Source organism: Gigantopelta aegis, chromosome 13, assembly GCF_016097555.1.
Source record: "Gigantopelta aegis isolate Gae_Host chromosome 13, Gae_host_genome, whole genome shotgun sequence".
Lineage (NCBI taxonomy): Eukaryota > Metazoa > Mollusca > Gastropoda > Neomphalida > Peltospiridae > Gigantopelta > Gigantopelta aegis.
Genome location: NC_054711.1, coordinates 571,471 through 595,918, shown reverse-complemented (window position 1 = coordinate 595,918; position 24,448 = coordinate 571,471). Strand labels below are relative to the sequence as shown.

At 34.3% G+C, this 24,448-nt stretch overlaps 1 protein-coding gene across 25 annotated transcripts in view; it reads right to left on the bottom strand.

The window, feature by feature from the left end:
* Positions 1–24,448, bottom strand: part of LOC121387370 (thioredoxin domain-containing protein 3 homolog) — a 103,403-nt gene that overhangs the window by 35,907 nt on the left and 43,048 nt on the right. For 18 of the 25 annotated variants that reach the window (XM_041518444.1, XM_041518468.1, XM_041518457.1 and 15 more), the window contains exons 15-20: positions 23,343–23,488; positions 22,108–22,252; positions 21,468–21,575; positions 18,761–18,891; positions 7,319–7,363; positions 1,364–1,405 (exon numbers count right to left, since the gene is read on the bottom strand). In XM_041518444.1, coding sequence (XP_041374378.1) covers positions 1,364–1,405; positions 7,319–7,363; positions 18,761–18,891; positions 21,468–21,575; positions 22,108–22,252; positions 23,343–23,488 — 617 coding nt within the window. The remainder of the gene's footprint in view (positions 1–1,363; positions 1,406–7,318; positions 7,364–18,760; positions 18,892–21,467; positions 21,576–22,107; positions 22,253–23,342; positions 23,489–24,448) is intronic. The other 7 variants (XM_041518451.1, XM_041518453.1, XM_041518461.1 and 4 more) reach the window with 1 other exon arrangement.

Genomic DNA, 24,448 nt, shown 5'->3' with positions numbered 1-24,448 from the left:
AGAACAGGTGCATGGTGTGGTCTGGACCTTGAAGTAAGAACCATTTTGTTTACATTGTCCCTTGATACCTACATGAATAGCCTAATATTGCACTGTAAAAAAAATTGTTTTAGCCTCACTGGAGGAAGATATCATCAGAATCCCCCAGAGGCCCTCAGTCTACACCCCTGTAAAATATAATCCCCCGAAGGCCCCCAGTCTACACCCCTGTAAAATGTAATCCCCCGAAGGCCCTCAGTCTACACCCCTGTAAAATATAATCCCCGAAGGCCCTCAGTCTACACCCCTGTAAAATATAATCCCCGAAGGCCCTCAGTCTACACCCCTGCAAAATATAATCCCCCAAAGGCCCCCAGTCTACAACCCTGTAAAACAGAATCCCCCGAGGGCTCCCAGTCTACACCCCTGTAAAATAGAATCCCCAGAGGCCCCCAGTCTACACCCCTGTAAAATAGAATCCCCAGAAGGCCCCCAGTCTACACCCCTCTAAAATAGAATCCTCAGAAGGTCCTCAGTCTACACCCCTGTAAAATACAATCCCCCAAAGGCCCCCCAGTCTACACCCCTGTAAAATACAATCCCCCAAAGGCTCCCAGTCTACACCCCTGTAAAATACAATCCCCCAAAGGCACCCAGTCTACACCCCTGTAAAATAGAATCCCCCGAAGGTCCCCAGTCTACACCCCTGTAAAACAGAATCCCCCCGAGGGCTCCCAGTCTACACCCCTATAAAATAGAATCCCCGAAGGCCCCCAGTCTACACCCCTGTAAAATATAGTCTACACCTGAATATATCTGAATAAATGAAATAACAAATGAAAGCTTATAAAATTATGTAAAGCAGATCTGAATATGTCCTGCTGCAGCAATACAGGCTATTACTACCAAAAAAGAAACAAGGTATCTTTAATAAGCAGCTTTCAGGACAGGGCATACAATGCCAGGACCTTTGATGTATGGGCATGCCCCAAACCCAGTCATTGGTGGTGTCAAAGGCTAGTCCTGGACTGGCTGTATGTGAACCTTTGGTGGTTATATATATCCACCCCAAACCCCCCACTCCCCCAACCCCCCACTCCCCCAACAGCTGAGTGTTTTCTCCTAATGTGCACCCAGGCCCCGTGCTTATAAACCTTAAAGTCTAGACTTTAATAAAGTCCAGACATTAACGTCATGGCAACACCATTCAAATAGCATTACGTTAAAGTCTGGACTTTAAGTTTTATAAGCACGGGCCCAGGATAGCTGTCTTTACCTTGAGTTCTTTATAAGCATAAAACTAAAGTAAAATGAAATTAATAAATAAATGAATAAATATGAAGTCGTAAATCAGATGTGAATTATTGAGAACTTCTCAGTCTACCTGTGGCCTGATCCTGTTCACCATCTTGAGATCCCTCTTCCACTGTAATCAGCATTAATTAATCATTAATTACAAATCAATCAATGAAAAAATCAATCAACTAAACAATGAAAGGATCAATCAACAAAGACATTTTCTATCCCTAGTTTAATTAATTAATTATGCACCAGTCATTTGTGATGCTTGGATTAGTACACAGCGCCAATGTTGGCGCTGTCATAGTTAATATACATGTGTATTGAGAGTACCCCTGTAGAACTGCAGTGTGCTGGATGCTGTCCATTTCTTTATATACACATAAAGTGTTTGACAAACTTGAATTATTTATGTGGTCGTCAATTAAATTATTATCAAGAGATTGAAATAGTTAAGAACCATACTGTATGCATTAGACATTTATGTATGGAAAGCAAGAATTAAAATGTCTGTATCAGACTGCCAAGAAGAGACATCAACAAGTAAATATGGAAAGCAAGAACTAGATCATATATATAAAACAACCACAAAGAGGTTTAAATATGGTTAGCAAAACTATAAGACTACCACAAAGATATTTAAATACAGAAAGTAAGAACCAGATTGTAAGACTTAGTATAAGACTACCACAAAGATATTTAAATACAGAAAGTAAGAACCAGGTTGTAAGACTAAGTATAAGACTACCACAAAGATATTTAAATACAGAAAGTAAGAACCAGATTGTAAGTATAAAACTACCACAAAGATATTTAAATACAGAAAGTAAGAACCAGATTGTAAGACTAAGTATAAGACTACCACAAAAATATTTAAATACAGAAAGTAAGAACCAGATTGTAAGACTTAGTATAAGACTACCACAAAGATATTTAAATACAGAAAGTAAGAACCAGGTTGTAAGACTAAGTATAAAACTACCACAAAGATATTTAAATACAGAAAGTAAGAACCAGATTGTAAGACTAAGTATAAGACTACCACAAAAATATTTAAATACAGAAAGTAAGAACCAGATTGTAAGACTAAGTATAAAACTACCACAAAGATATTTAAATACAGAAAGTAAGAACCAGATTGTAAGACTAAGTATAAAACTACCACAAAGATATTTAAATACAGAAAGTAAGAACCAGATTGTAAGTATAAAACTACCACAAAGATATTTAAATACAGAAAGTAAGAACCAGATTGTAAGACTAAGTATAAAACTACCACAAAGATATTTAAATACAGAAAGTAAGAACCAGATTGTAAGTATAAAACTACCACAAAGATATTTAAATACAGAAAGTAAGAACCAGATTGTAAGACTAAGTATAAAACTACCACAAAGATATTTAAATACAGAAAGTAAGAACCAGATTGTAAGACTTAGTATAAGACTACCACAAAGATATTTAAATACAGAAAGTAAGAACCAGATTGTAAGTATAAAACTATCACAAAGATATTTAAATACAGAAAGTAAGAACCAGATTGTAAGACTTAGTATAAAACTACCACAAAGATATTTAAATACAGAAAGTAAGAACCAGATTGTAAGACTTAGTATAAAACTACCACAAAGATATTTAAATACAGAAAGTAAGAACCAGACTGTTCATACCAGACTACCACAAAGATAATTAAATACATAAAACTTGAACCACACGGTAAGTATAAGACCGCCACAAAGATATTTATAAATAGAGAAAGCAAGAACCTGACTGTTCATACCAGACTACCACAAAGACATTTAAATTTGTAAAGCAGGAACAAGTCATGAGTATAGAACTACCACAAAAACATTTAAAAACAGAGTGCAAGAACCAGACTGTATATATTAGATATAACCAAAAAGATGTTTATAAATATAGAAAGCAAGAACCAGATGTTGAAATATGAAATGCAAGAACCAAACATATATATATATATAAGACCATCACAAAGATATTAGAATATAGAAAGCAAGAATCGACTGTTTATATTAGACCTGCCAAAAGATGTTTATAATAGAGAAATCAAAAATCATACTCTATCTAAGATGTTTAAATATAGATAGCAAGGATAATGCTGTATAAAAAGAATCAAATTAGACCACAACAAGAATGTTCAAATTGGGATGGCAAAATTATCTATGTCTTGTCAGCCTCGGTGGTGTAGTGGTTATGCCATCGGACTTCAGGCTGGTAGGTACTGGGTTCGTATACCACCTGAGGCAATTAATGGGGGATTTTTCATGCCAGAACCCGCTCCAACCCAGAGTGAGTGCACCGCTAGGCTCAATGAGTAGGTGTAAGGCCACATACACTGAGTTTCACCCACTTCATAGGTGCGATTATGGGTGTCTCCCGAGTGTATGACCACACATGGGGGATGATTACCCGGCATAGCTCAATTGACAGCAAGTGTGGATCATGGAACTGTTAAGTAGTCCCATACTGAAATGGAAATACTGCGGCTTCACCATTCATCTCACCATCATCTGTTTGTAATGTCCAAAAAGCAAAAAATGTCTTTGTCTCTGTGTTAAATGTTTGTAGCTTTAACAAAAAAAGAAAAATTATTATTATGTGTCCCGAATGAATGAATGTTGTAAACCCACGGGACAGATAATCTGTAACTCCTCATAGTGAGTTGGTTTTTCTCTTTATTACTTATTGTCACTTTTAACAGGGTTTTAAAAAAATATAAAACTCCCTCTGCTAGCAAAAGCAATTGTATTAGCCATTACATCACTAATCATATTTATTACATCAATGGTCAATCATAATGGGGAAAATATTTTTTATATTTTCTAAGTGAGAAATACAAACCAGTGACCTTGTCAGTACTAAATATGATGTCATCATAATTTGGCAAACACACAAAATGACGTCACATAGTTTAAAGAGCTTACATTTAAATGTACGGCTTTGTGTTTTTAATGTTAAATGTGCAATAAAATGTTACATTACTGCAATTCATTATACAGTGTTTAACACAATATATAGAACTTTAGTTTTTAAACATTATCTGTCAACATGATTAAAATGTTACATTACTGCAATTCATTATACAGTGTTTAACACAATATATAGAACTTTAGTTTTTAAACATTATCTGTCAACATGATTAAAATGTTACATTACTGCAATTCATTATACATCGTTTAACACAATATATAGAACTTTAGTTTTTAAACATTATCTGTCAACATGATTAAAATGTTACATTACTGCAATTCATTATACATCGTTTAACACAATATATAGAACTTTAGTTTTTAAACATTATCTGTCAACATGATTAAAATGTTACATTACTGCAATTCATTATACAGTGTTTAACACAATATATAGAACTTTAGTTTTTAAACATTATCTGTCAACATGATTAAAATGTTACATTACTGCAATTCATTATACATCGTTTAACACAATATATAGAACTTTAGTTTTTAAACATTATCTGTCAACATGATTAAAATGTTACATTACTGCAATTCATTATACATCGTTTAACACAATATATAGAACTTTAGTTTTTAAACATTATCTGTCAACATGATTAAAATGTTACATTACTGCAATTCATTATACAGTGTTTAACACAATATATAGAACTTTAGTTTTTAAACATTATCTGTCAACATGATTAAAATGAAAAGTTAAAGCAATATTCAGAACAGTGTGTAAAGTGGTTTATATCATTTCTAAACACATACATGTACATATACGCATATCGAAAATAGAGGCTTTTAGAAAACAAAGTAGCTGGGATAATAATTTAAATAGAATAACAAAATCGGTACTATTTATTATTAAATTTATGTCCCTCATAAAATAATTTTCATTTATTACTCACTAAAACTTGTGACAAGTGAAAATTATTTCACTCAGGACATACATTTGATAACTGGTTAACTCGTTTATTATTCTCAGTGTGCATTACATGACTTAATGTATGTATTCTTTTTTACCGCCAAATGTTTACAGTAAAACAATAATAATAAGACTGTGATTTTATTAGAAAATAATTAGTTTGCTATACAATTAATGCTGTTGCTTATGAAAATATTCCATTTCATGTTTATGAAACAAATGAGTTAAAATTTTCCTGTGAATTTTTGTAGATTGTATAAAATAATGTGTAATCAGACTCATGAATGGAAACATTTAATAAATGAAAGTAAAGTTTCGGCTGTAGCGAACTACCACTAAACATCGTGAGTTTTATGCCAGTGGCAGTGGCTGTAGAAGCAATCTGTTTTTTAAATATTACCCCAGATATGTTAGCCCATATGGGTAATAATATAGACTACTATCATGATAACTTGAGAAGACAAGTAGCAGACTGATTTCATAAAACTGGGAGCTGGTAAACTGTTTGTAAACACACACAGTCCTCCAGTCACAGACAGAGTTCTATGATAGTTGTGTCTCTCAGCTAAACACCTAATAAACACTTGAAGTGAGGTGTTATCAGACTGGTTAGTTTACAACAAGTGACACAGACTGACAACATGTATACAACACTGAAATAAAACTGATGAACCAGCCTTCTTCAAATGATTCCTCACCATACGCTGCTTCATAGTGTGACAACAATGAGAAGAAGACATTAACAATCAGTCACGTTTCTCACTTCATAGTGTGACAACAATGAGAAGAAGACATTAACAATCAGTCACGTTTCTCCCTTCATAGTGTGACAACAATGAGAAGAAGACATTAACAGTCAGTCACGTTTCTCAGTATTAGCTGCACAATAAAGCTATTTAGTGATCACATCTATTCAGTATGTAGTTAAACCTTGTATATTATTATTATTATTATTTTTGTTTGTTTCAGCAAAACCAGCACACACACACACACACACACACACACACACACACACTCTCTCTCTCTCTCTCTCTCTCTCTCTCACACACACACACACACACACACACACACACACACACAGAGACAAACAAAAACAAGAGGCCCATGGGCCTAAACAGTGACCTAAGTAAATAATTGACAACATCTACCATTCAAGCATTCTCAGGGAATAAACTATACTTTTTTTTCTTCTTGGGCAGGTAAGAGCGGGTTACAATGAGCAAATTTATGATTTTGTTTAACAATGGGTCAAGGAAGCTTCCCTCCACAACAATGGATGGAAAACGATCTCAATAAACAAGTAATTAATATTTAATTTTATTCTATGGGTATAAAAAAAAAACCTGATTTTTTTTTTTTAAATTACAAAGAGATTAAGTAATCTATTCTTTAAAAAACACTTTTCAAACCAAAATAGAGTAGTGAGTCAATAAATATAAAATAATAAAAAGTTGACTGCTATAAACACAATGTTATGTGTATACAGTGAAACTGTGCATGCAGTGCTGTGATAAAAACAACTGGTGCAATGACTTTTCAAAACGTCCCTTGTCTCTGCTTTGTGAAGAGATATAATGTTTGATTACAGTAATAGTTTTGTTGCTCAAATTGCTCAATGGTGCCAGGTTCTCTATACCTTCCAGGTTTTGGTGTCCTCTTCAACAAACACACCACACATGCCCCATGGCACTACTGCATGATGCAAGTGCTATGAGCGCCTTAGCATTGTTGTTACTGCCAGTTATGGGATTTGATTTTTTCCCCCCCTCAAACAATGGAACTTTCTCCAAAGACACCAAACAAATCCCACAGCACAGCATGCATGGATACTATACTGAGGCAGTTGTCAATGTTGGAGATACAAGGACTGGGATGTGGAATGCGACAGCTGAGGAATAACACCTGGACTGTGATTTGGAGTTAAATGAGACGTTATTGACAGACATGGTTTGGGATGTGGCGCTGAATGACAAGAACTTGATAGACAAGGTCTGGGATGTGGTGTTGAATGACAAGAACTTGATAGACAAGGTCTGGGATGTGGAGCTGAATGCCAAGAAGTTAAAATGTCAGACTTGCTGGTATATATATATAACCAGAAGCCGAAGTGGCCTCAAAGACAAATCACACCTACCTTGTTTTCTTGCTGCTGATGTGGCTTCAATTTCTACAGTACCAACTAGATAATAAAGAAAAACAGACACCACATGAATGTATTGCTATAGACGGGAACATGACCAAATGTAGATCAAAAACCAATGACCAGTATGTTATAAAATCTTAATATTAAACACACCCATGCATGCACACACAACTTTAATTATTAATTAAAGAAGATTTAGTCTGCTGTGAAAATTTAAAATGTGCATTCAACATGATGATAAATTAAATTGTAAAGCAGAATAAAAAGTGATTTTTGGTTCTTTTTGTTTTTGTATTTTCCAATATAACAATGAGAAAATAAAACAAGAGGACTGTCAGCCTAAGCAGTTCTGCTATTTATTTAGCTACTTTTAAAATTTAAATTTAAATATCTCTCCCCTGAGAATTACTATAGCCTACCAAGTTTCACATCAGACTGATTGATTAGGCTATTTTTCTATAATTACAACATTTCTATTCAGTTTATAACAAATTGCCACGAATGGTGCAGATTGATATAAAGATAATCAAACTACAGAATCGGTGTCATTAAATTCAGGGTTTGCTGCACAAGAAGGAAATTTGTGTGGAGTGCATGCATCATGATGAACAAGGAGAGAAAACAAGGAAATTTGTGTGGAGTGCATGCATCATGGTGAACAAGGAGAGAAGATAAGGAAATTTGTGTGGAGTGCATGCATCATGATGAACAAGGAGAGAAAATAAAGAGGTGTAAAAATGGATATAATAATTAAGGCCAAACAAACTAAATTTCTGGTCTCTGGTCAGTGTATGCATCAACTTTTTAAAATTATTTTTTATTTCCCATGTTATGACAGATTTTTGCCAGGATTTTCTGGCTATGACATAGAATTGTATTTGGAGTCAAAATGCCATCGTGCATGAACTAGCATGTGCATTCTGATTTCCATTTAAATATGCCCCTTATTTCGGTATCAAATATACCCACATTTTCTGTCCAATCCATGCTTTAAAAATACAAAATTAAAAAAAAAAAGCTGTATCCCTACATCAATTGTGGAAATCTGGTCTAACCAGAGACCGACTTCTCCCCCCTCCCCCCTCATCCTAATATATAGAATTCCTTGTTGAAACCTAACATAACATAAAAACTTGTGAAATTTAAAAAATGTAAATTAATTCCATACAAATATCACCATGTTCGAAGTTTAGTTTCAACATTAAAACCAAACTTAACAGACTGGGCAAATGAATTTCCACATATAGAATTTCAGAATACCTAACCATCACATTACTAATGACATAATATTGTAAATAAGCAATACCATGGTAGGGCTATGTTTACTTCACATTTATGGAAGTATGAAATCTAGCAGTGCTGCAAGTGATTAACAGTGGTCTAAATTAGTCAGTGCATGTTAACAAAGGTAGATGCTAACACTCATGACAGGCCACAAATATTTATAAAAATGATATGGTCTAGATATGTTTGGATTTAATCTCCTAAGTTTATGCTTCCGAACCGAATTCTAGGATTTGCAGAAGCATGGAATCCTGCTATGTGCGACCTGTTATACCAAAGTTAATCAAGATCTCTGTAACACGTATATCAACAGTCCTGAACACCCTAATCATAACCCTGATCTGCTATACCAAAGTTAATCAAGTTCACTGTAACACGTATATCAACGGTCCGAACACCCTAATCATAACCAAGACCTGTTATACCAAAGTTAATCAAGATCTCTGTAACATGTATATCAACAGTCCTGAACACCCTAATCATAACCAAGACCTGTTATACCAAAGTTAATCAAGATCACTGTAACACATATATCAACAGTCCTGAACACCCTAATCATAACCAAGACCTGTTATACCAAAGTTAATCAAGGTCTCTGTAACATGTATATCAACGGTCCGAACACCCTAATCATAACCCTGATCTGTTATACTAAAGTTAATCAAGTTCTCTGTAACACGTATATCAACGGTCCTGAACACCCTAATCATAACCAAGACCTGTTATACCAAAGTTAATCAAGGTCTCTGTAACATGTATATCAACGGTCCCGAACACCCTAACCCTAACGTTGAACCTGTTATACTAAAGTTAATCAAGTTCTCTGTAACATGTATATCAACGGTCCTGAACACCCTAATCATAACCAAGACCTGTTATACCAAAGTTAATCAAGTTCTCTGTAACACGTATATCAACAGTCCTGAACACCCTAATCATAACCCTGAGCTGTTATACCAAAGTTAATCAAGATCTCTGTAACATGTATATCAACGGTCCTGAACACCCTAACCCTAACGTCGAACCTGTTATACCAAAGTTAATCAAGATCTCTGTAACATGTATATCAACGGTCCTGAACACCCTAATCATAACCAAGACCTGTTATACCAAAGTTAATCAAGTTCTCTGCAACACCCTAATCATAACCCTGACCTGTTATACCAAAGTTAATCAAGTTCTCTGCAACACCCTAATCATAACCCTGACCTGTTATACCAAAGTTAATCAAGTTCTCTGCAACACCCTAATCATAACCAAGACCTTATATACAAAAGTTACTCAAGTTCTCTGTAACACGTATATCAACGGTCACGAACACCCTAATCATAACCAAGACCTGTTATACCAAAGTTAATCAAGTTCTCTGTAACACATATATCATCAGTCCTGAACACCCTAATCATAACCAAGACCTGTTATACCAAAGTTAATCAAGATCTCTGTAACATGTATATCAACGGTCCCGAACACCGTAACCCTAACGTCGAACCTGTTATACCAAAGTTAATCAAGATCTCTGTAACATGTATATCAACGGTCCGAAAACCCTAATCATAACCAAGACCTGTTATACCAAAGTTAATCAAGGTCTCTGTAACATGTATATCAACGGTCCTGAACACCCTAACCCTAACGTCGAACCTGTTATACCAAAGTTAATCAAGGTCTCTGTAACATGTATATCAACGGTCCTGAACACCCTAATCATAACCAAGACCTGTTATACCAAAGTTAATCAAGTTCTCTGTAACACGTATATCAACGGTCCTGAACACCCTAATCATAACCAAGACCTGTTATACCAAAGTTAATCAAGGTCTCTGTAACATGTATATCAACGGTCCCGAACACCCTAACCCTAACGTCGAACCTGTTATACTAAAGTTAATCAAGTTCTCTGTAACACGTATATCAACGGTCCCGAACACCCTAATCATAACGTCGAACCTGTTATACTAAAGTTAATCAAGTTCTCTGTAACATGTATATCAACGGTCCGAACACCCTAATCATAACGTCGAACCTGTTATACTAAAGTTAATCAAGGTCTCTGTAACATGTATATCAACGGTCCGAACACCCTAACCCTAACGTCGAACCTGTTATACTAAAGTTAATCAAGTTCTCTGTAACATGTATATCAACGGTCCCGAACACCCTAACCCTAACGTCGAACCTGTTATACTAAAGTTAATCAAGTTCTCTGTAACATGTATATCAACGGTCCGAACACCCTAATCATAACGTCGAACCTGTTATACTAAAGTTAATCAAGGTCTCTGTAACATGTATATCAACGGTCCGAACACCCTAACCCTAACGTCGAACCTGTTATACCAAAGTTAATCAAGGTCTCTGTAACATGTATATCAACGGTCCGAACACCCTAACCCTAACGTCGAACCTGTTATACCAAAGTTAATCAAGTTCTCTGCAACATGTATATCAACAGTCCTGAACACCCTAATCATAACCAAGACCTGTTATACCAAAGTTAATCAAGGTCTTTGTAACATGTATATCAAGGGTCCCGAACACCCTAACCCTAACGTCGAACCTGTTATACTAAAGTTAATCAAGTTCTCTGTAACATGTATATCAACGGTCCGAACACCCTAATCATAACGTCGAACCTGTTATACTAAAGTTAATCAAGGTCTCTGTAACATGTATATCAACGGTCCCGAACACCCTAACCCTAACGTCGAACCTGTTATACTAAAGTTAATCAAGGTCTCTGTAACATGTATATCAACGGTCCGAACACCCTAATCATAACGTCGAACCTGTTATACTAAAGTTAATCAAGGTCTCTGTAACATGTATATCAACGGTCCTGAACACCCTAATCATAACCAAGACCTGTTATACCAAAGTTAATCAAGGTCTCTGTAACATGTATATCAACAGTCCTGAACACCCTAATCATAACCAAGACCTGTTATACCAAAGTTAATCAAGGTCTCTGTAACATGTATATCAACAGTCCTGAACACCCTAATCATAACCAAGACCTGTTATACCAAAGTTAATCAAGGTCTCTGTAACATGTATATCAACGGTCCCGAACACCCTAACCCTAACATCGAACCTGTTATACTAAAGTTAATCAAGTTCTCTGTAACATGTATATCAACGGTCCGAACACCCTAATCATAACGTCGAACCTGTTATACTAAAGTTAATCAAGGTCTCTGTAACATGTATATCAACGGTCCGAACACCCTAACCCTAACGTCGAACCTGTTATACCAAAGTTAATCAAGGTCTCTGTAACATGTATATCAATGGTCCTGAACACCCTAACCCTAATGTCGAACCTGTTATACCAAAGTTAATCAAGGTCTCTGTAACATGTATATCAACGGTCCCGAACACCCTAATCATAACGTCGAACCTGTTATACCAAAGTTAATCAAGGTCTCTGTAACATGTATATTAACGGTCCTGAACACCCTAATCATAACCAAGACCTGTTATACCAAAGTTAATCAAGTTCTCTGTAACACGTATATCAACGGTCCTGAACACCCTAACCCTAACGTCGAACCTGTTATACCAAAGTTAATCAAGGTCTCTGTAACATGTATATCAACGGTCCTGAATACCCTAACCCTAACGTCAAACCTGTTATACCAAAGTTAATCAAGGTCTCTGTAACATGTATATCAACGGTCCTGAATACCCTAACCCTAACGTCGAACCTGTTATACCAAAGTTAATCAAGGTCTCTGTCGTATATCAACGGTCCTGAACACCCTAACCCTAACGTCAAACCTGTTATACCAAAGTTAATCAAGGTCTCTGTAACATGTATATCAACGGTCCCGAACACCCTAATCATAACGTCGAACCTGTTATACTAAAGTTAATCAAGGTCTCTGTAACACGTATATCAACGGTCCTGAACACCCTAATCATAACCAAGACCTGTTATACCAAAGTTAATCAAGGTCTCTGTAACATGTATATCAACGGTCCTGAACACCCTAACCCTAACGTCGAACCTGTTATACCAAAGTTAATCAAGATCTCTGTAACACGTATATCAACGGTCCTGAACACCCTAATCATAACCAAGACCTGTTATACCAAAGTTAATCAAGTTCTCTGTAACACGTATATCAACGGTCCTGAACACCCTAATCATAACCAAGACCTGTTATACCAAAGTTAATCAAGGTCTCTGTAACATGTATATCAACGGTCCCGAACACCCTAACCCTAACGTCGAACCTGTTATACCAAAGTTAATCAAGGTCTCTGTAACATGACATTGTATATCAATGGTCATCGACATGGAATGTGTTATTCTTTCAGATACGTGATAAACGCCACTATACACACCCAATCCTAAAAACGTTTTATTTCAAACCACCATAAACACTACACCAGTTTCTCTGCAATCTGCGATATATCCTTAGACAATCGTATCGTGTTTTGCTAAAAACTGAATTTGAACTTGTGTTTGTCTATGTATGAACAGTGTCTGAGTGGTGTTCGCACAATGGTTTTTAACATGGCGTTTATCACGTTTTGCGATGAAACTTTTCATATACATAGATATATAGAGATTATTACCAGAGTGTTTTTCGGTATCGTCAATATCATATAGTAGGAATAAAAATTGTATTATGTAAGCCTATGGCGAGCATAATACATTATTTTTATTCCTAATATATGATATTGACGATACCAAAATACACGAGGGTAATAATCTCTTTATCATATAAACTCAAGCTTAATACGTGTTTTTGTAAACTGTACAAGCAACTTTAATTCCAGTCCGCCATTACTAGATATTCAAATGACGTAAGAATATGTGGCGTGGTGTATTTTTGAATGGAAATGACGTCAAATTCGAATGACGTCATTTTGGATGTCCTTACATCAAAATAAAGTTATGCCTACCGTTTTTTGTCTTCTGAACGCTGGACAGCTTTCAGTGTCAAATTGCCATTAAAATGTTTTTATTTGATGACTATGAATGCATACGTCAATCATGGAGTGTACGTCACCCAAGTACGTTTGCTTAAATGTCAATAAACCTAGTGCCGAGACCTCGACTAATTTACATCTAATTTGCAAAGTTATCAAATTCTTAAAGTATGTGATCTGAAAAATATCACATACTTTGATTGCACTGAAAATGTAAGATATTATATGATATACATGTATATATATATATATATATATATATATATATATATTACATGGATTAAAATAATCTACAAACTGGTTTAGCACTTATAGATTGTCAGAAAGAGATATAAATATGACAACTTATCACTGGATTAAATTTAAACATTGATATTGTTGTTATTGGAGCAGCAACACCTCCATCTGAACCAATAAAACAGAGCAATATGCTATTCTGTTCCTATCACCTAAGAGTTCATAAATACAACTATAGTAGGAAATTCAGTTACTTCATCTCTATGATGTAGAACACATGTATTGCTTTGCTATGTTAAGGAGAAACTAATGTTAGTAACATATACAGCCAGAAAGGAAAAAACACACATTTAAAGGGACAGACCCTAGTTTCAACCCGTGAAAATTAACACTAAGTTTAGTTAATCTACAAACCTGTAACACATTTGGATAAAGTTACAACTGAGTGAAACATGAGTTTGTGACTTTGAAATGGTGAAACACCCTCTAAAAATAGACTAAAACTCGACTCCATAACTGTTACTTCTCAGACGCATACGTGTTTTTAAAAATATGAGAAATGCATTTTGTGATGTTAAAAAGACCAGGATCACCAAAAACACTTCGAATGTATGGAAATGGATAATATAAACAATAAAATCTAAGTAAAGTATGATTTCAGTTATCAGAAACGGCTCTAACAGTAAAAATATGGCTTAGTGTTTAAAAACTAGGGTATGTCCCTTTAAAATATGTTTCCTATCAAAACACAATGAGAAGAAATAAAACAAATACCCATTTTACAATAACATACTAACGCCAAACACAGAGCTGAGTTATTGATAAATAACTCATTTAATATCCCAAGTAGTTTCTTTAATTAAGTCTTGTATCCAATTCCAGTGCATTCAAAAATACATTATTTCAAACATGTGTACAAGGATTCAATGCATCCCCCCACCCCATCTCTGACTTAGAAAAACCAAACTAATAATAAAATAAAAAAAACTTAATGTATCAACTTCTTATTTAAAAATATTTAAAATTAACATTATCTACTTGCAGTTTGCTGAATGTACGCAATACAATTATTTATATCATGAATTCTATTTAAACATAAAATAGTGCATTAAAAAGGAACTGAACTCATTAACATTCATCCAAACTGTATATTCTAAAATAAATTACTGAGCTAAATACAGGCTTTCCAGCTTAATTCTAGAAGAAATTTTCAAAATCCTGATAAATATTAAAAATGATGACAATTAATAAATTTGAAATTTACTAATAAGAAAGCAAAAGCACAAAATATGTAAACCAACATATTATAACAATCGCATGGTGATCTTAACTGTAACCAATTCACTGGTAATCAGTATCAAATGGAAAGAAAGTCGCTGGTGCTTTTCATTGTAATAAATGTTTGAAACCCTGGTACTCAATCATGTATTTCAGGTTGTGAAACAACCTCTGAATATCTACCAGAAGCCATTTTCAAACTTCACAAGAAGAGCTACATGTATTCTGAAACTTCTGTCGAAGAACTATTTTTAAACTTCCGAAGAAGAATTATTTTTAAACTTCCGAAGAAGACCTATTTTTAAACTTCTGTCGAAGAACTACGTGTATTTTTAAACTTCTGTCGAAGAACTATTTTTAAACTTCCGAAGAAGAACTATTTTGAAAGATTCAAGGAAGAACCATTTTATCAATAACCTTCATAACCTGAGAATTGCTGCTTTTCTTTTATTTGCCAAGTCTGGAAAACCTGTACTGATGACAACTCACAAACTACCACTCTGGCTGAGGGATGACGTGTGGATATTTCATGATGAAAATGGTGACAAGAATCGTGATAAAAATGCAAAGCACAAAGTTTGGGAGCACAGTGTAAATGGCTACTGAAAATAAACACTCTTTTAAAAAGATTAAGTGAACAATGGAAGTATGGATATACGAGTAAGTATTAATGACAATATGAAATGTGTTAAGTGATTAACAATTCACTATTATATAGGTATGTATTTCATTCACAAATTAATCATATATATAATTTTAAAATTACTTTGTTAGTAAACATGCAGGACAAACTACAAAAGGAAAAGTATCCTTCTAAAAGCCTGTAATTTTGTTAAGTTATACTACAAGAAAAAGGCTGTTATTACAATTCTTAAAAACTAATCAAAAGTGTTCAAGCATGGCATAAAATTCTATAAATCAATACTGGTACACAACAGTATATTCAATTCAAATATCAGTAATATCATAATATTAAATTACAAAAGCATGCTGACGTGAAATAGAATAATGTTGCATTCAAATTAAACATTATTTTACATATTTAAACAATTATAGTATGATGAATTCAAATACAATATGTATTATTTAAATACAATAACTGGTGGTCCATTTATTTTTATTTATTTAATATTCATTGGGTTTTATTTGAAGTTTACTGTGAAGAAAAATTATGCTTTTAATTTTTAATAATTCTTTTGGAGATAAAAAATTATGACATAATTTTTTTTTTTACAACTTATTAAAAAAATTAATAAAAAGAATGAAGCAAGTGAAATAAAGTGCTAAAAAATATAATTGACCTATATTTCACATTCCATCTGTGCATGGGCATGAAAAGTAATGTCCTTGCTGAATCAATCTACAAGCAATTTAAAATTCTGGTGGGCAACTAGAATAGCTGTCATATGCAACGTGACTACATTCGTATGAGGTGTGAACTCCGTTGAATTGCAAAGACATATTTTAGGTATTAAAGTTTACATTCAAGCCTCCAGTCGAGTGATTTAACAATGCAAAATTAAAAGATTCACACAATAATATGAACTGAATTGGAATGTCTTTGCTACTTTTAACAATTAGATTTATAGTTAAATATTCACCCAGATTTCCAGTGATGTTAAATTCTCCACCCGTCTTAGTATTTAAAATTGAATAAAAAATATTTAAAAAAGCACTTTCTCACATAGACCTTTATCACAGCTCTATTTTTCAGTTTTTGTTTCATAAAAAAAAAAGTCAAATAATTACTAATCAATGCTACATGTCTATCCACAAATTATAATTACTTAATTAATTTCTTTCTCTTCACTACCATTTATATCTGTCATATACAACTTCATTTGAAATATCTAGTACTGACAAAGTTTAAAAACATATTTATTTATTTATTTACTCTTCACAATTATATGCGTCATATTCACAGTAAGTCAGCTACAATTTCATTTACAAATCTGGTATTTTCGCTTCTTTTTCCATGACCGTTTTAATTATTTACAAATCTGGTATTTTCCAAATAAAGATTATTTTGCTTCTTTTTCCATGACCGTTTTAATTATTTACAAATCTGGTATTTTCCAAATAAAGATTATTTTGCTTCTTTTTCCATGACCGTTTTAATTATTTACAAATCTGGTATTTTCCAAATAAAGATTATTTTGCTTCTTTTTCCATGACCGTTTTAATTATTTACAAATCTGGTATTTTCCAAATAAAGATTATTTTGCTTCTTTTTCCATGACCGTTTTAATTATTTACAAATCTGGTATTTTCCAAATAAAGATTATTTTGCTTCTTTTTCCATGACCGTTTTAATTATTTACAAATCTGGTATTTTCCAAATAAAGATTATTTTGCTTCTTTTTCCATGACCGTTTTAATTATTTACAAATCTGGTATTTTCCAAATAAAGATTATTTTGCTTCTTTTTTCATGACTGTTTTAATTATTTACAAATCTGGTATTTTCCAAATAAAGATTATTTTGCTTCTTTTTCCATGACCATTTTAATTATTTCGGCTTATTCCTTATGTCTTTTTACTTTTGTTGATTGTCCATCGTCCGAGACATAGTATGTAATATGTTTGCTTCCAAAATTCAAACTAAGTATCTTAAGACTGCACATAATAAACCCTCATGAGTTTATATTCAAGGGACCATCATGAGTTTGTAGCCATATTATTAAGTTGTAGGCTAGTCTAATCTCTTAAAAATAAAACTTACATATTTCTGAGACTATATATTTTTGCTTCGAATATAAATATCTGTATATGAAATACATTTCTGACCATTCTCAGGCTGGTAGCAACTGAGAGGCTTGGGGGGGGGGGGGATTGTACCCCCCACATGAGGATGAAAATGTAAGGTTTTTTACTACTCTATTTATATACAGTTAAACATATAACTTGTGCCCCCACCCACTATAGACTGTGCCCCCCACAACTCCAGATACTGTTCCTATGGGCCTGATTCTAATGTTTTACAGTAGCTCAAATTTCATACCTATCATTTTATTTTTATTTTAAATTACTGGGTCAAAACAAAACCCCAACAAGAATTCAGAATGTATTAAGAATGTATTTAGAATGTATTAAGAATGTATTAAGAATGTATTTATTAGTAATATCTGCATACATACATACATGCGCACACATGCACATACAAACACATTAATATTATATTAATATCTTGTATTTATTATGTACGAAGCTGAAACAATGGCTATATTTTGTGGTAAGCTATAATTCACAAACGTCTGCAATAAGTATTTGTTAGATGATGATAGAATTTTCAGGTTCTCTATTGATAGAATAATTAATAACTGGACAATGACTGTATAATCCCGTCAGCACTACAGTATAAAATCTTCCAATGCCCCTCAACATTTCTTGACAACGTCTATGAGTTGCTAAGAATTCACGCATGTGCAACTGGAATGTGAAATAGGTCTATTACAGCACTTACATATTTTATAAAGCCAGCAAATAAAATGATTATGAAATTGAATTACGTTTAAGCCCTGGATATCAACACTATATTACCAAAGCAATACTGCTAGTCTATAGAAATGATAACATCCAGTCCACATTTTACAAACAGCTACGTACTGTTTGAAATTATGCTTGTTTCATTTGAGGAGAAAATAATTGCAAGCACCACAGGCCACCCATCTCAGCCAAAGAATAAAAAAGATACCTTTAACAGTACCATCTGGGTTGAATTCTAGAGGACCGAATACTTTGTTTATAGACTGCTTCACATGTTCCGGATTGGAACTGCCGTGAACAGCATTCTTCAATATATTTTCACCAAAATGTGCTCTCAATCTAGAAATAAAATACATATATACATTACTGGTGTTCTAATGAGCAAATGTTTTGGGGTTTTTTTAAATTGATATATTCAATTCTAGTGATGTGATAATCAATCATCATATTGTGCAGTGTATTATCAAAATGTTGAAGTCTAGAGTAGGTTAAAAGATGCAGGCAACAGGTTGATGCATCAAACCTAGCAAAACGCTCCTAATCTCAGCGTATAAATTTGGCTCCGATTTTAAACTAATACAATTGTCACATGATCGACCAGTGGTTTGGTTATTTCTCAAGTTGAACACCAGTTGCTAAATGGAGCTAACCAGTATCAATGTGTCCATATCCATTTCACGTTCAAACATCAATATCTATATGCAGGTGTGTGTGTGTGTGTGGGGTGTGTGTGTGTATATTTGCTATATCTGTGAAAATGTCCTTACAAGTAATTTGAAAGGCGAATCTGGCAACCACGAACCATACCACTATTTTTTACACTGTACCGCCCATATCCCTTTCATGTTCAGACATCAATATCAACTTGTCCATATCCCTTTCATGTTCAGACATCAATATCAACGTGTCCATATCCCTTTCACGTTCAGACATCAATATCAACGTGTCCATATCCATTTCACGTTCAGACATCAATATCAATGTGTCCATATCCATTTCACGTCCAGACATCAATATCAACGTTTCCATATCAATTTCACGTTCAGATATCAATGTTTCCATATCAATTTCACATTCAGATATCAATATCAACGTGTCCATATCCACTTCACATTCAGACATGTCCACTATTGGCACCAACTCTCATTATACCAGTAACTGAATCACGGCAGAAAGGAGAGTGTAAGTTTGAAGTGGGCTGACTTCGGAATAATCATTTAGTAGAATACCTAAAAGTTACCAGTTACTGTGACCACTCAATCTTTAGTTTTGTTGTGAAAGTAGTGAGGGGTGGGGTGGAAGCAGGGATTACGCAGGTCTGGATGAATCAACTTTCCAGTTTCTGCTGTCCAATGAATAACAGAATTACTTGTGTGCAGTGATGTATTTTTGGAGTTCAAAATTATGTTTGCATCACATGTAAGACATTAACAATATGATTACAATGTTTGTAATACTTAAAGAAAACACTGATCTTTTTTAAAGCAGTGTCACTTCTAGAAACATGTTCACTGCCTGACTAACAATGCAGTATATACAACTGGACAAAACAATTACCACAGCTTATACACAAGGCAAAAACCTTTATACAAGATACTTAGGGTCAAACTAAGAGGTTGGTTTATCCATGGAGTTGGCTAATACATGTCAATGTAAGGTACAAAATCTACAGCTATAAACAGTGGACTATGTAAATTGTAATAATTCCTGGTTTACATAGTGAAATACATGTGAAATGTGTTGTGGTTTGACTTTGTTTACATGTTTACATCATGAAAACCGACACTAAATAGGTGCTGGGCCGGATCTAGCTCAGTTGTAATAATTCCTGGTTTACATGGTGAAATACATGTGAAATGTGTTGTGGTTTGACTTTGTTTACATGTTTACATCATGAAAACAGATACTAAATAGGTGCTGGGCCGGATCTAGCTCAGTTGTAATAATTCCTGGTTTACATGGTGAAATACATGTGAAATGTGTTGTGGTTTGACTTTGTTTACATGTTCACATCATGGAAACTGACACTAAATAGGTTTTGGGCCGGATCTAACTCAGTTGGTTGAGCACCTGCCTGAGATTCTTTAGTCACAAGATCAAACCTCCTCAGTTGACCCATTCTCCGATTGTTTGTTTTTTTAACCATCCCAACCGGTGTCCCATGATTAGTATATCAAAGGTGGTGGTATGTGCTGTTCTATGTGTGGGAACATGCATATAAAAGATCCCTTGCTGCTAATGGAAAAAATGAAGCAGGTTTCTTGTATATATCAGAAAAATCAGAATAACTGAATAGCTGATGATGAAAAAATCTAGCATGGTTGTTAAAACAAACAACTTTAAGAAACTTTTCTGAATCATTACTGTACTCAGAACAGGCACAAAATCTGTTGTGCCTGAATTAGTCAGATATAAACTCCTGGAAATGTAATTTATGAATGTGATGGAAATGTAACTTACAAGTGTGGTGAAAGGTAACTTACAAGTGTGGTGAAAGGTAACTTACAAGTGTGGTGAAATGCAACTTACGGGTTTGGTGAAATGTCACTTACGATTGTGGTGAAATGTATCTTATGTCTTGGGTGAAATGTAACATACGGGTGTGGTGAAATGTCACTTACAAGTGTGTGAAATGTATCTTATGAGTCTGATGGAAATGTAACTTATGACTAGTGAATGTAACTTACGGGTGTGGTGAAATGTAACTTACGAGTATGGTGAAAGTAACTTAAAGATGTGGTGGAATGCAACTTACGAGTGTGGTTAAATGTAACTTACGAGTGTGATTAAATGTAACTTACGAGTGTGGTTAAATGTAACTTACGAGTATGATGAAAGTAACTTAAAGGTGTGGTGGAATGCAACTTATGAGTGTGGTTAAATGTAACTTACGAGTGTGGTGAAATGTAACTTACGTGTCTGGTGCCTCTGTTTTCGCTACCTCTGGATCTGTCGGACCTATCGTCTCTCGCCAGCCTTTAACAGCATCTTCCCGTGACAGCACCATGAACAGTGTGGGACCACTGGAAAATAATTAACCATTTTAGTTAATACAGTATAATCATGACAACACCATGAACAGTGTCGGACCACTGGAACATAATTAACTTTTTAGTTAATACACAGTATAATCATGACAAAATCATGAACAACTTGGGTCTACTGGAACATAATTAAACTTTTAATTAATACACAGTATAATCATGACAACACTATGAATGGTGTCGGACCACAGGAACATAATTAACTTTTTAGTTAATACACAGTATAATCATGACAGCACCACGAACAACTTGGGTCCACTGGAACATAATTAAACTTTTAATTAATATACAGTATAATCATGACAACACCATGAACAGTGTCGGACCACTGGAACATAATTAACTGTCTTAGTTAATACTCAGTATAATCGTGACAACACCATGAACAGTAAATACACTATAATACAGTCAACACTTGTGTTAAACAGCCATATGTACTTCAAACAGAACTTTCACACAAAATAAGACAGATGTTATATGGTTGCCATGGTAACATTAATGGCCAACGTACCTGACCATGTGTTCAACAAGGTCTTCGTAATAGTCTTTGTCTTTGTGTTCGCTATAAAACTCCTCCGCAATATCTCTCGTAATCTGGGTTTCTTTTCTTGCGGCGATCCTGAAACCAGCTTCGTGAATCTTGGAAACAATCTCATCTACAGGAACAAATAAAAGTAAAAGATATAGGAATCAATTTGTTTATATTACTAATTTAATTAAGAGATGGAAAAACTTTATTATTAAAGAAACAAATATATTTAAACTAAATAAGATTAGCCTATCAGAAGATATGTAACATAATTATGCATACTAGGTTGTGGGTCAAGGTTTAATACATCAACAATCTCCAACTTAGGCATCTAGATCATGTAAGCAATAATGACAAACTGATCATTCAAATACTAAGCAGTCAAAGTATAATTTCAGGCAACAATCTCCAACTTAGGCATCTAGATCATGTAAGCAATAATGACAAACTGATCATTCAAATACTAAGCAGTCAAAGTATAATTTCAGGCAACAATCTCCAACTTAGGCATCTAGATCATTTAAGCAATAATGACAAACTGATCATTCAAATACTAAGCAGTCAAAGTATAATTTCAGGCAACAATCTCCAACTTAGGCATCTAGATCATTTAAGCAATAATGACAAACTGATCATTCAAATACTAAGCAGTTAAAGTATAATTTCAGGCAACAATCTCCAACTTAGGCATCTAGATCATGTAAGCAATGATGACAAACTGATCATTCAAATACTAAGCAGTCAAAGTATAATTTCAGGCAACAATCTCCAACTTAGGCATCTAGATCATGTAAGCAATGATGACAAACTGATCATTCAAATACTAAACAGTCAAAGTATAATTTCAGGCAACAATCTCCAACTTAGGCATCTAGATCATGTAAGCAATAATGACAAACTGATCATTCAAATACTAAACAGTCATAGTATAATACATCAACAATCTCCAACTTAGGCATCTAGATCATGTAAGCAATAATGACAAACTGATCATTCAAATACTAAGCAGTCAAAGTATAATTTCAGGCAACACGATTTGATTTTAGTTTTGTGCTGAAACTGTTTTTCAGTAATCATAGTAGTGGAATATTATGTTGGAAGACAATGGGTATATAACTACTGGTTTGTGATTTTGCCAACACATTAGTGACACCCTTTTGCAGACAACTGTTTATGAGAAATGTGGCGGTCTTTAAATCGAAGTACAATTACAATACCCTTAGTTCCAATAGCATCAGGCTTGATGATGGCCACAGTCTGTTCCATGGGGAAGAAATACTGAAGTTCTTGTTGAGCAGACTCCTCACTGTCGGACCCATGGATGGGATTTATAGGTAAGTCGTCAGCAAACAAGGCTCGGAGACTGAAAAATAAATAGTCCCATAATATAAGTGATGCTATGTTTGGCCAATATTTGTTAACTCTGACGCTATGTACAGGGATAGAAGGAAATGTTTGTTATTTCTGACGCTATATACAGGGATAGAAGGAAATGTTTGTTATTTCTGACGCCATGTACAGGGATAGAAGGAAATGTTTGTTAACTCTGACGCTATGTACAGGGATAGAAGGAAATGTTTGTTATTTCTGACGCTATATACAGGGATAGAAGGAAATATTTGTTAACTCTGACGCCATGTACAGGGATAGAAGGAAATGTTTGTTAACTCTGACGCCATGTACAGGGATAGAAGGAAATGTTTGTTAACTCTGACGCTATATACAGGGATAGAAGGAAATGTTTGTTATTTCTGACGCCATGTACAGGGATAGAAGGAAATGTTTGTTAACTCTGACGCCATGTACAGGGATAGAAGGAAATGTTTGTTATTTCTGACGCCATGTACAGGGATAGAAGGAAATGTTTGTTATTTCTGACGCCATGTACAGGGATAGAAGGAAATGTTTGTTATTTCTGACGCTATGTACAGGGATAGAAGGAAATATTTGTTAACTCTGACGCCATGTACAGGGATAGAAGGAAATGTTTGTTATTTCTGACGCTATGTACAGGGATAGAAGGAAATGTTTGTTATTTCTGACGCCATGTACAGGGATAGAAGGAAATGTTTGTTATTTCTGACGCCATGTACAGGGATAGAAGGAAATGTTTCTTAACTCTGACGCCATGTACAGGGATAGAAGGAAATGTTTGTTATTTCTGACGCTATGTACAGGGATAGAAGGAAATGTTTGTTAATTCTGACACCATGAACAGGGATAGAAGGAAATGTTTGTAAATTCTGACAACATGTACAGGGATAGAAGGATTTTTTTTTTTAACTCTTGACAACATTATACATGGACAGAAGGAAATGTTTGT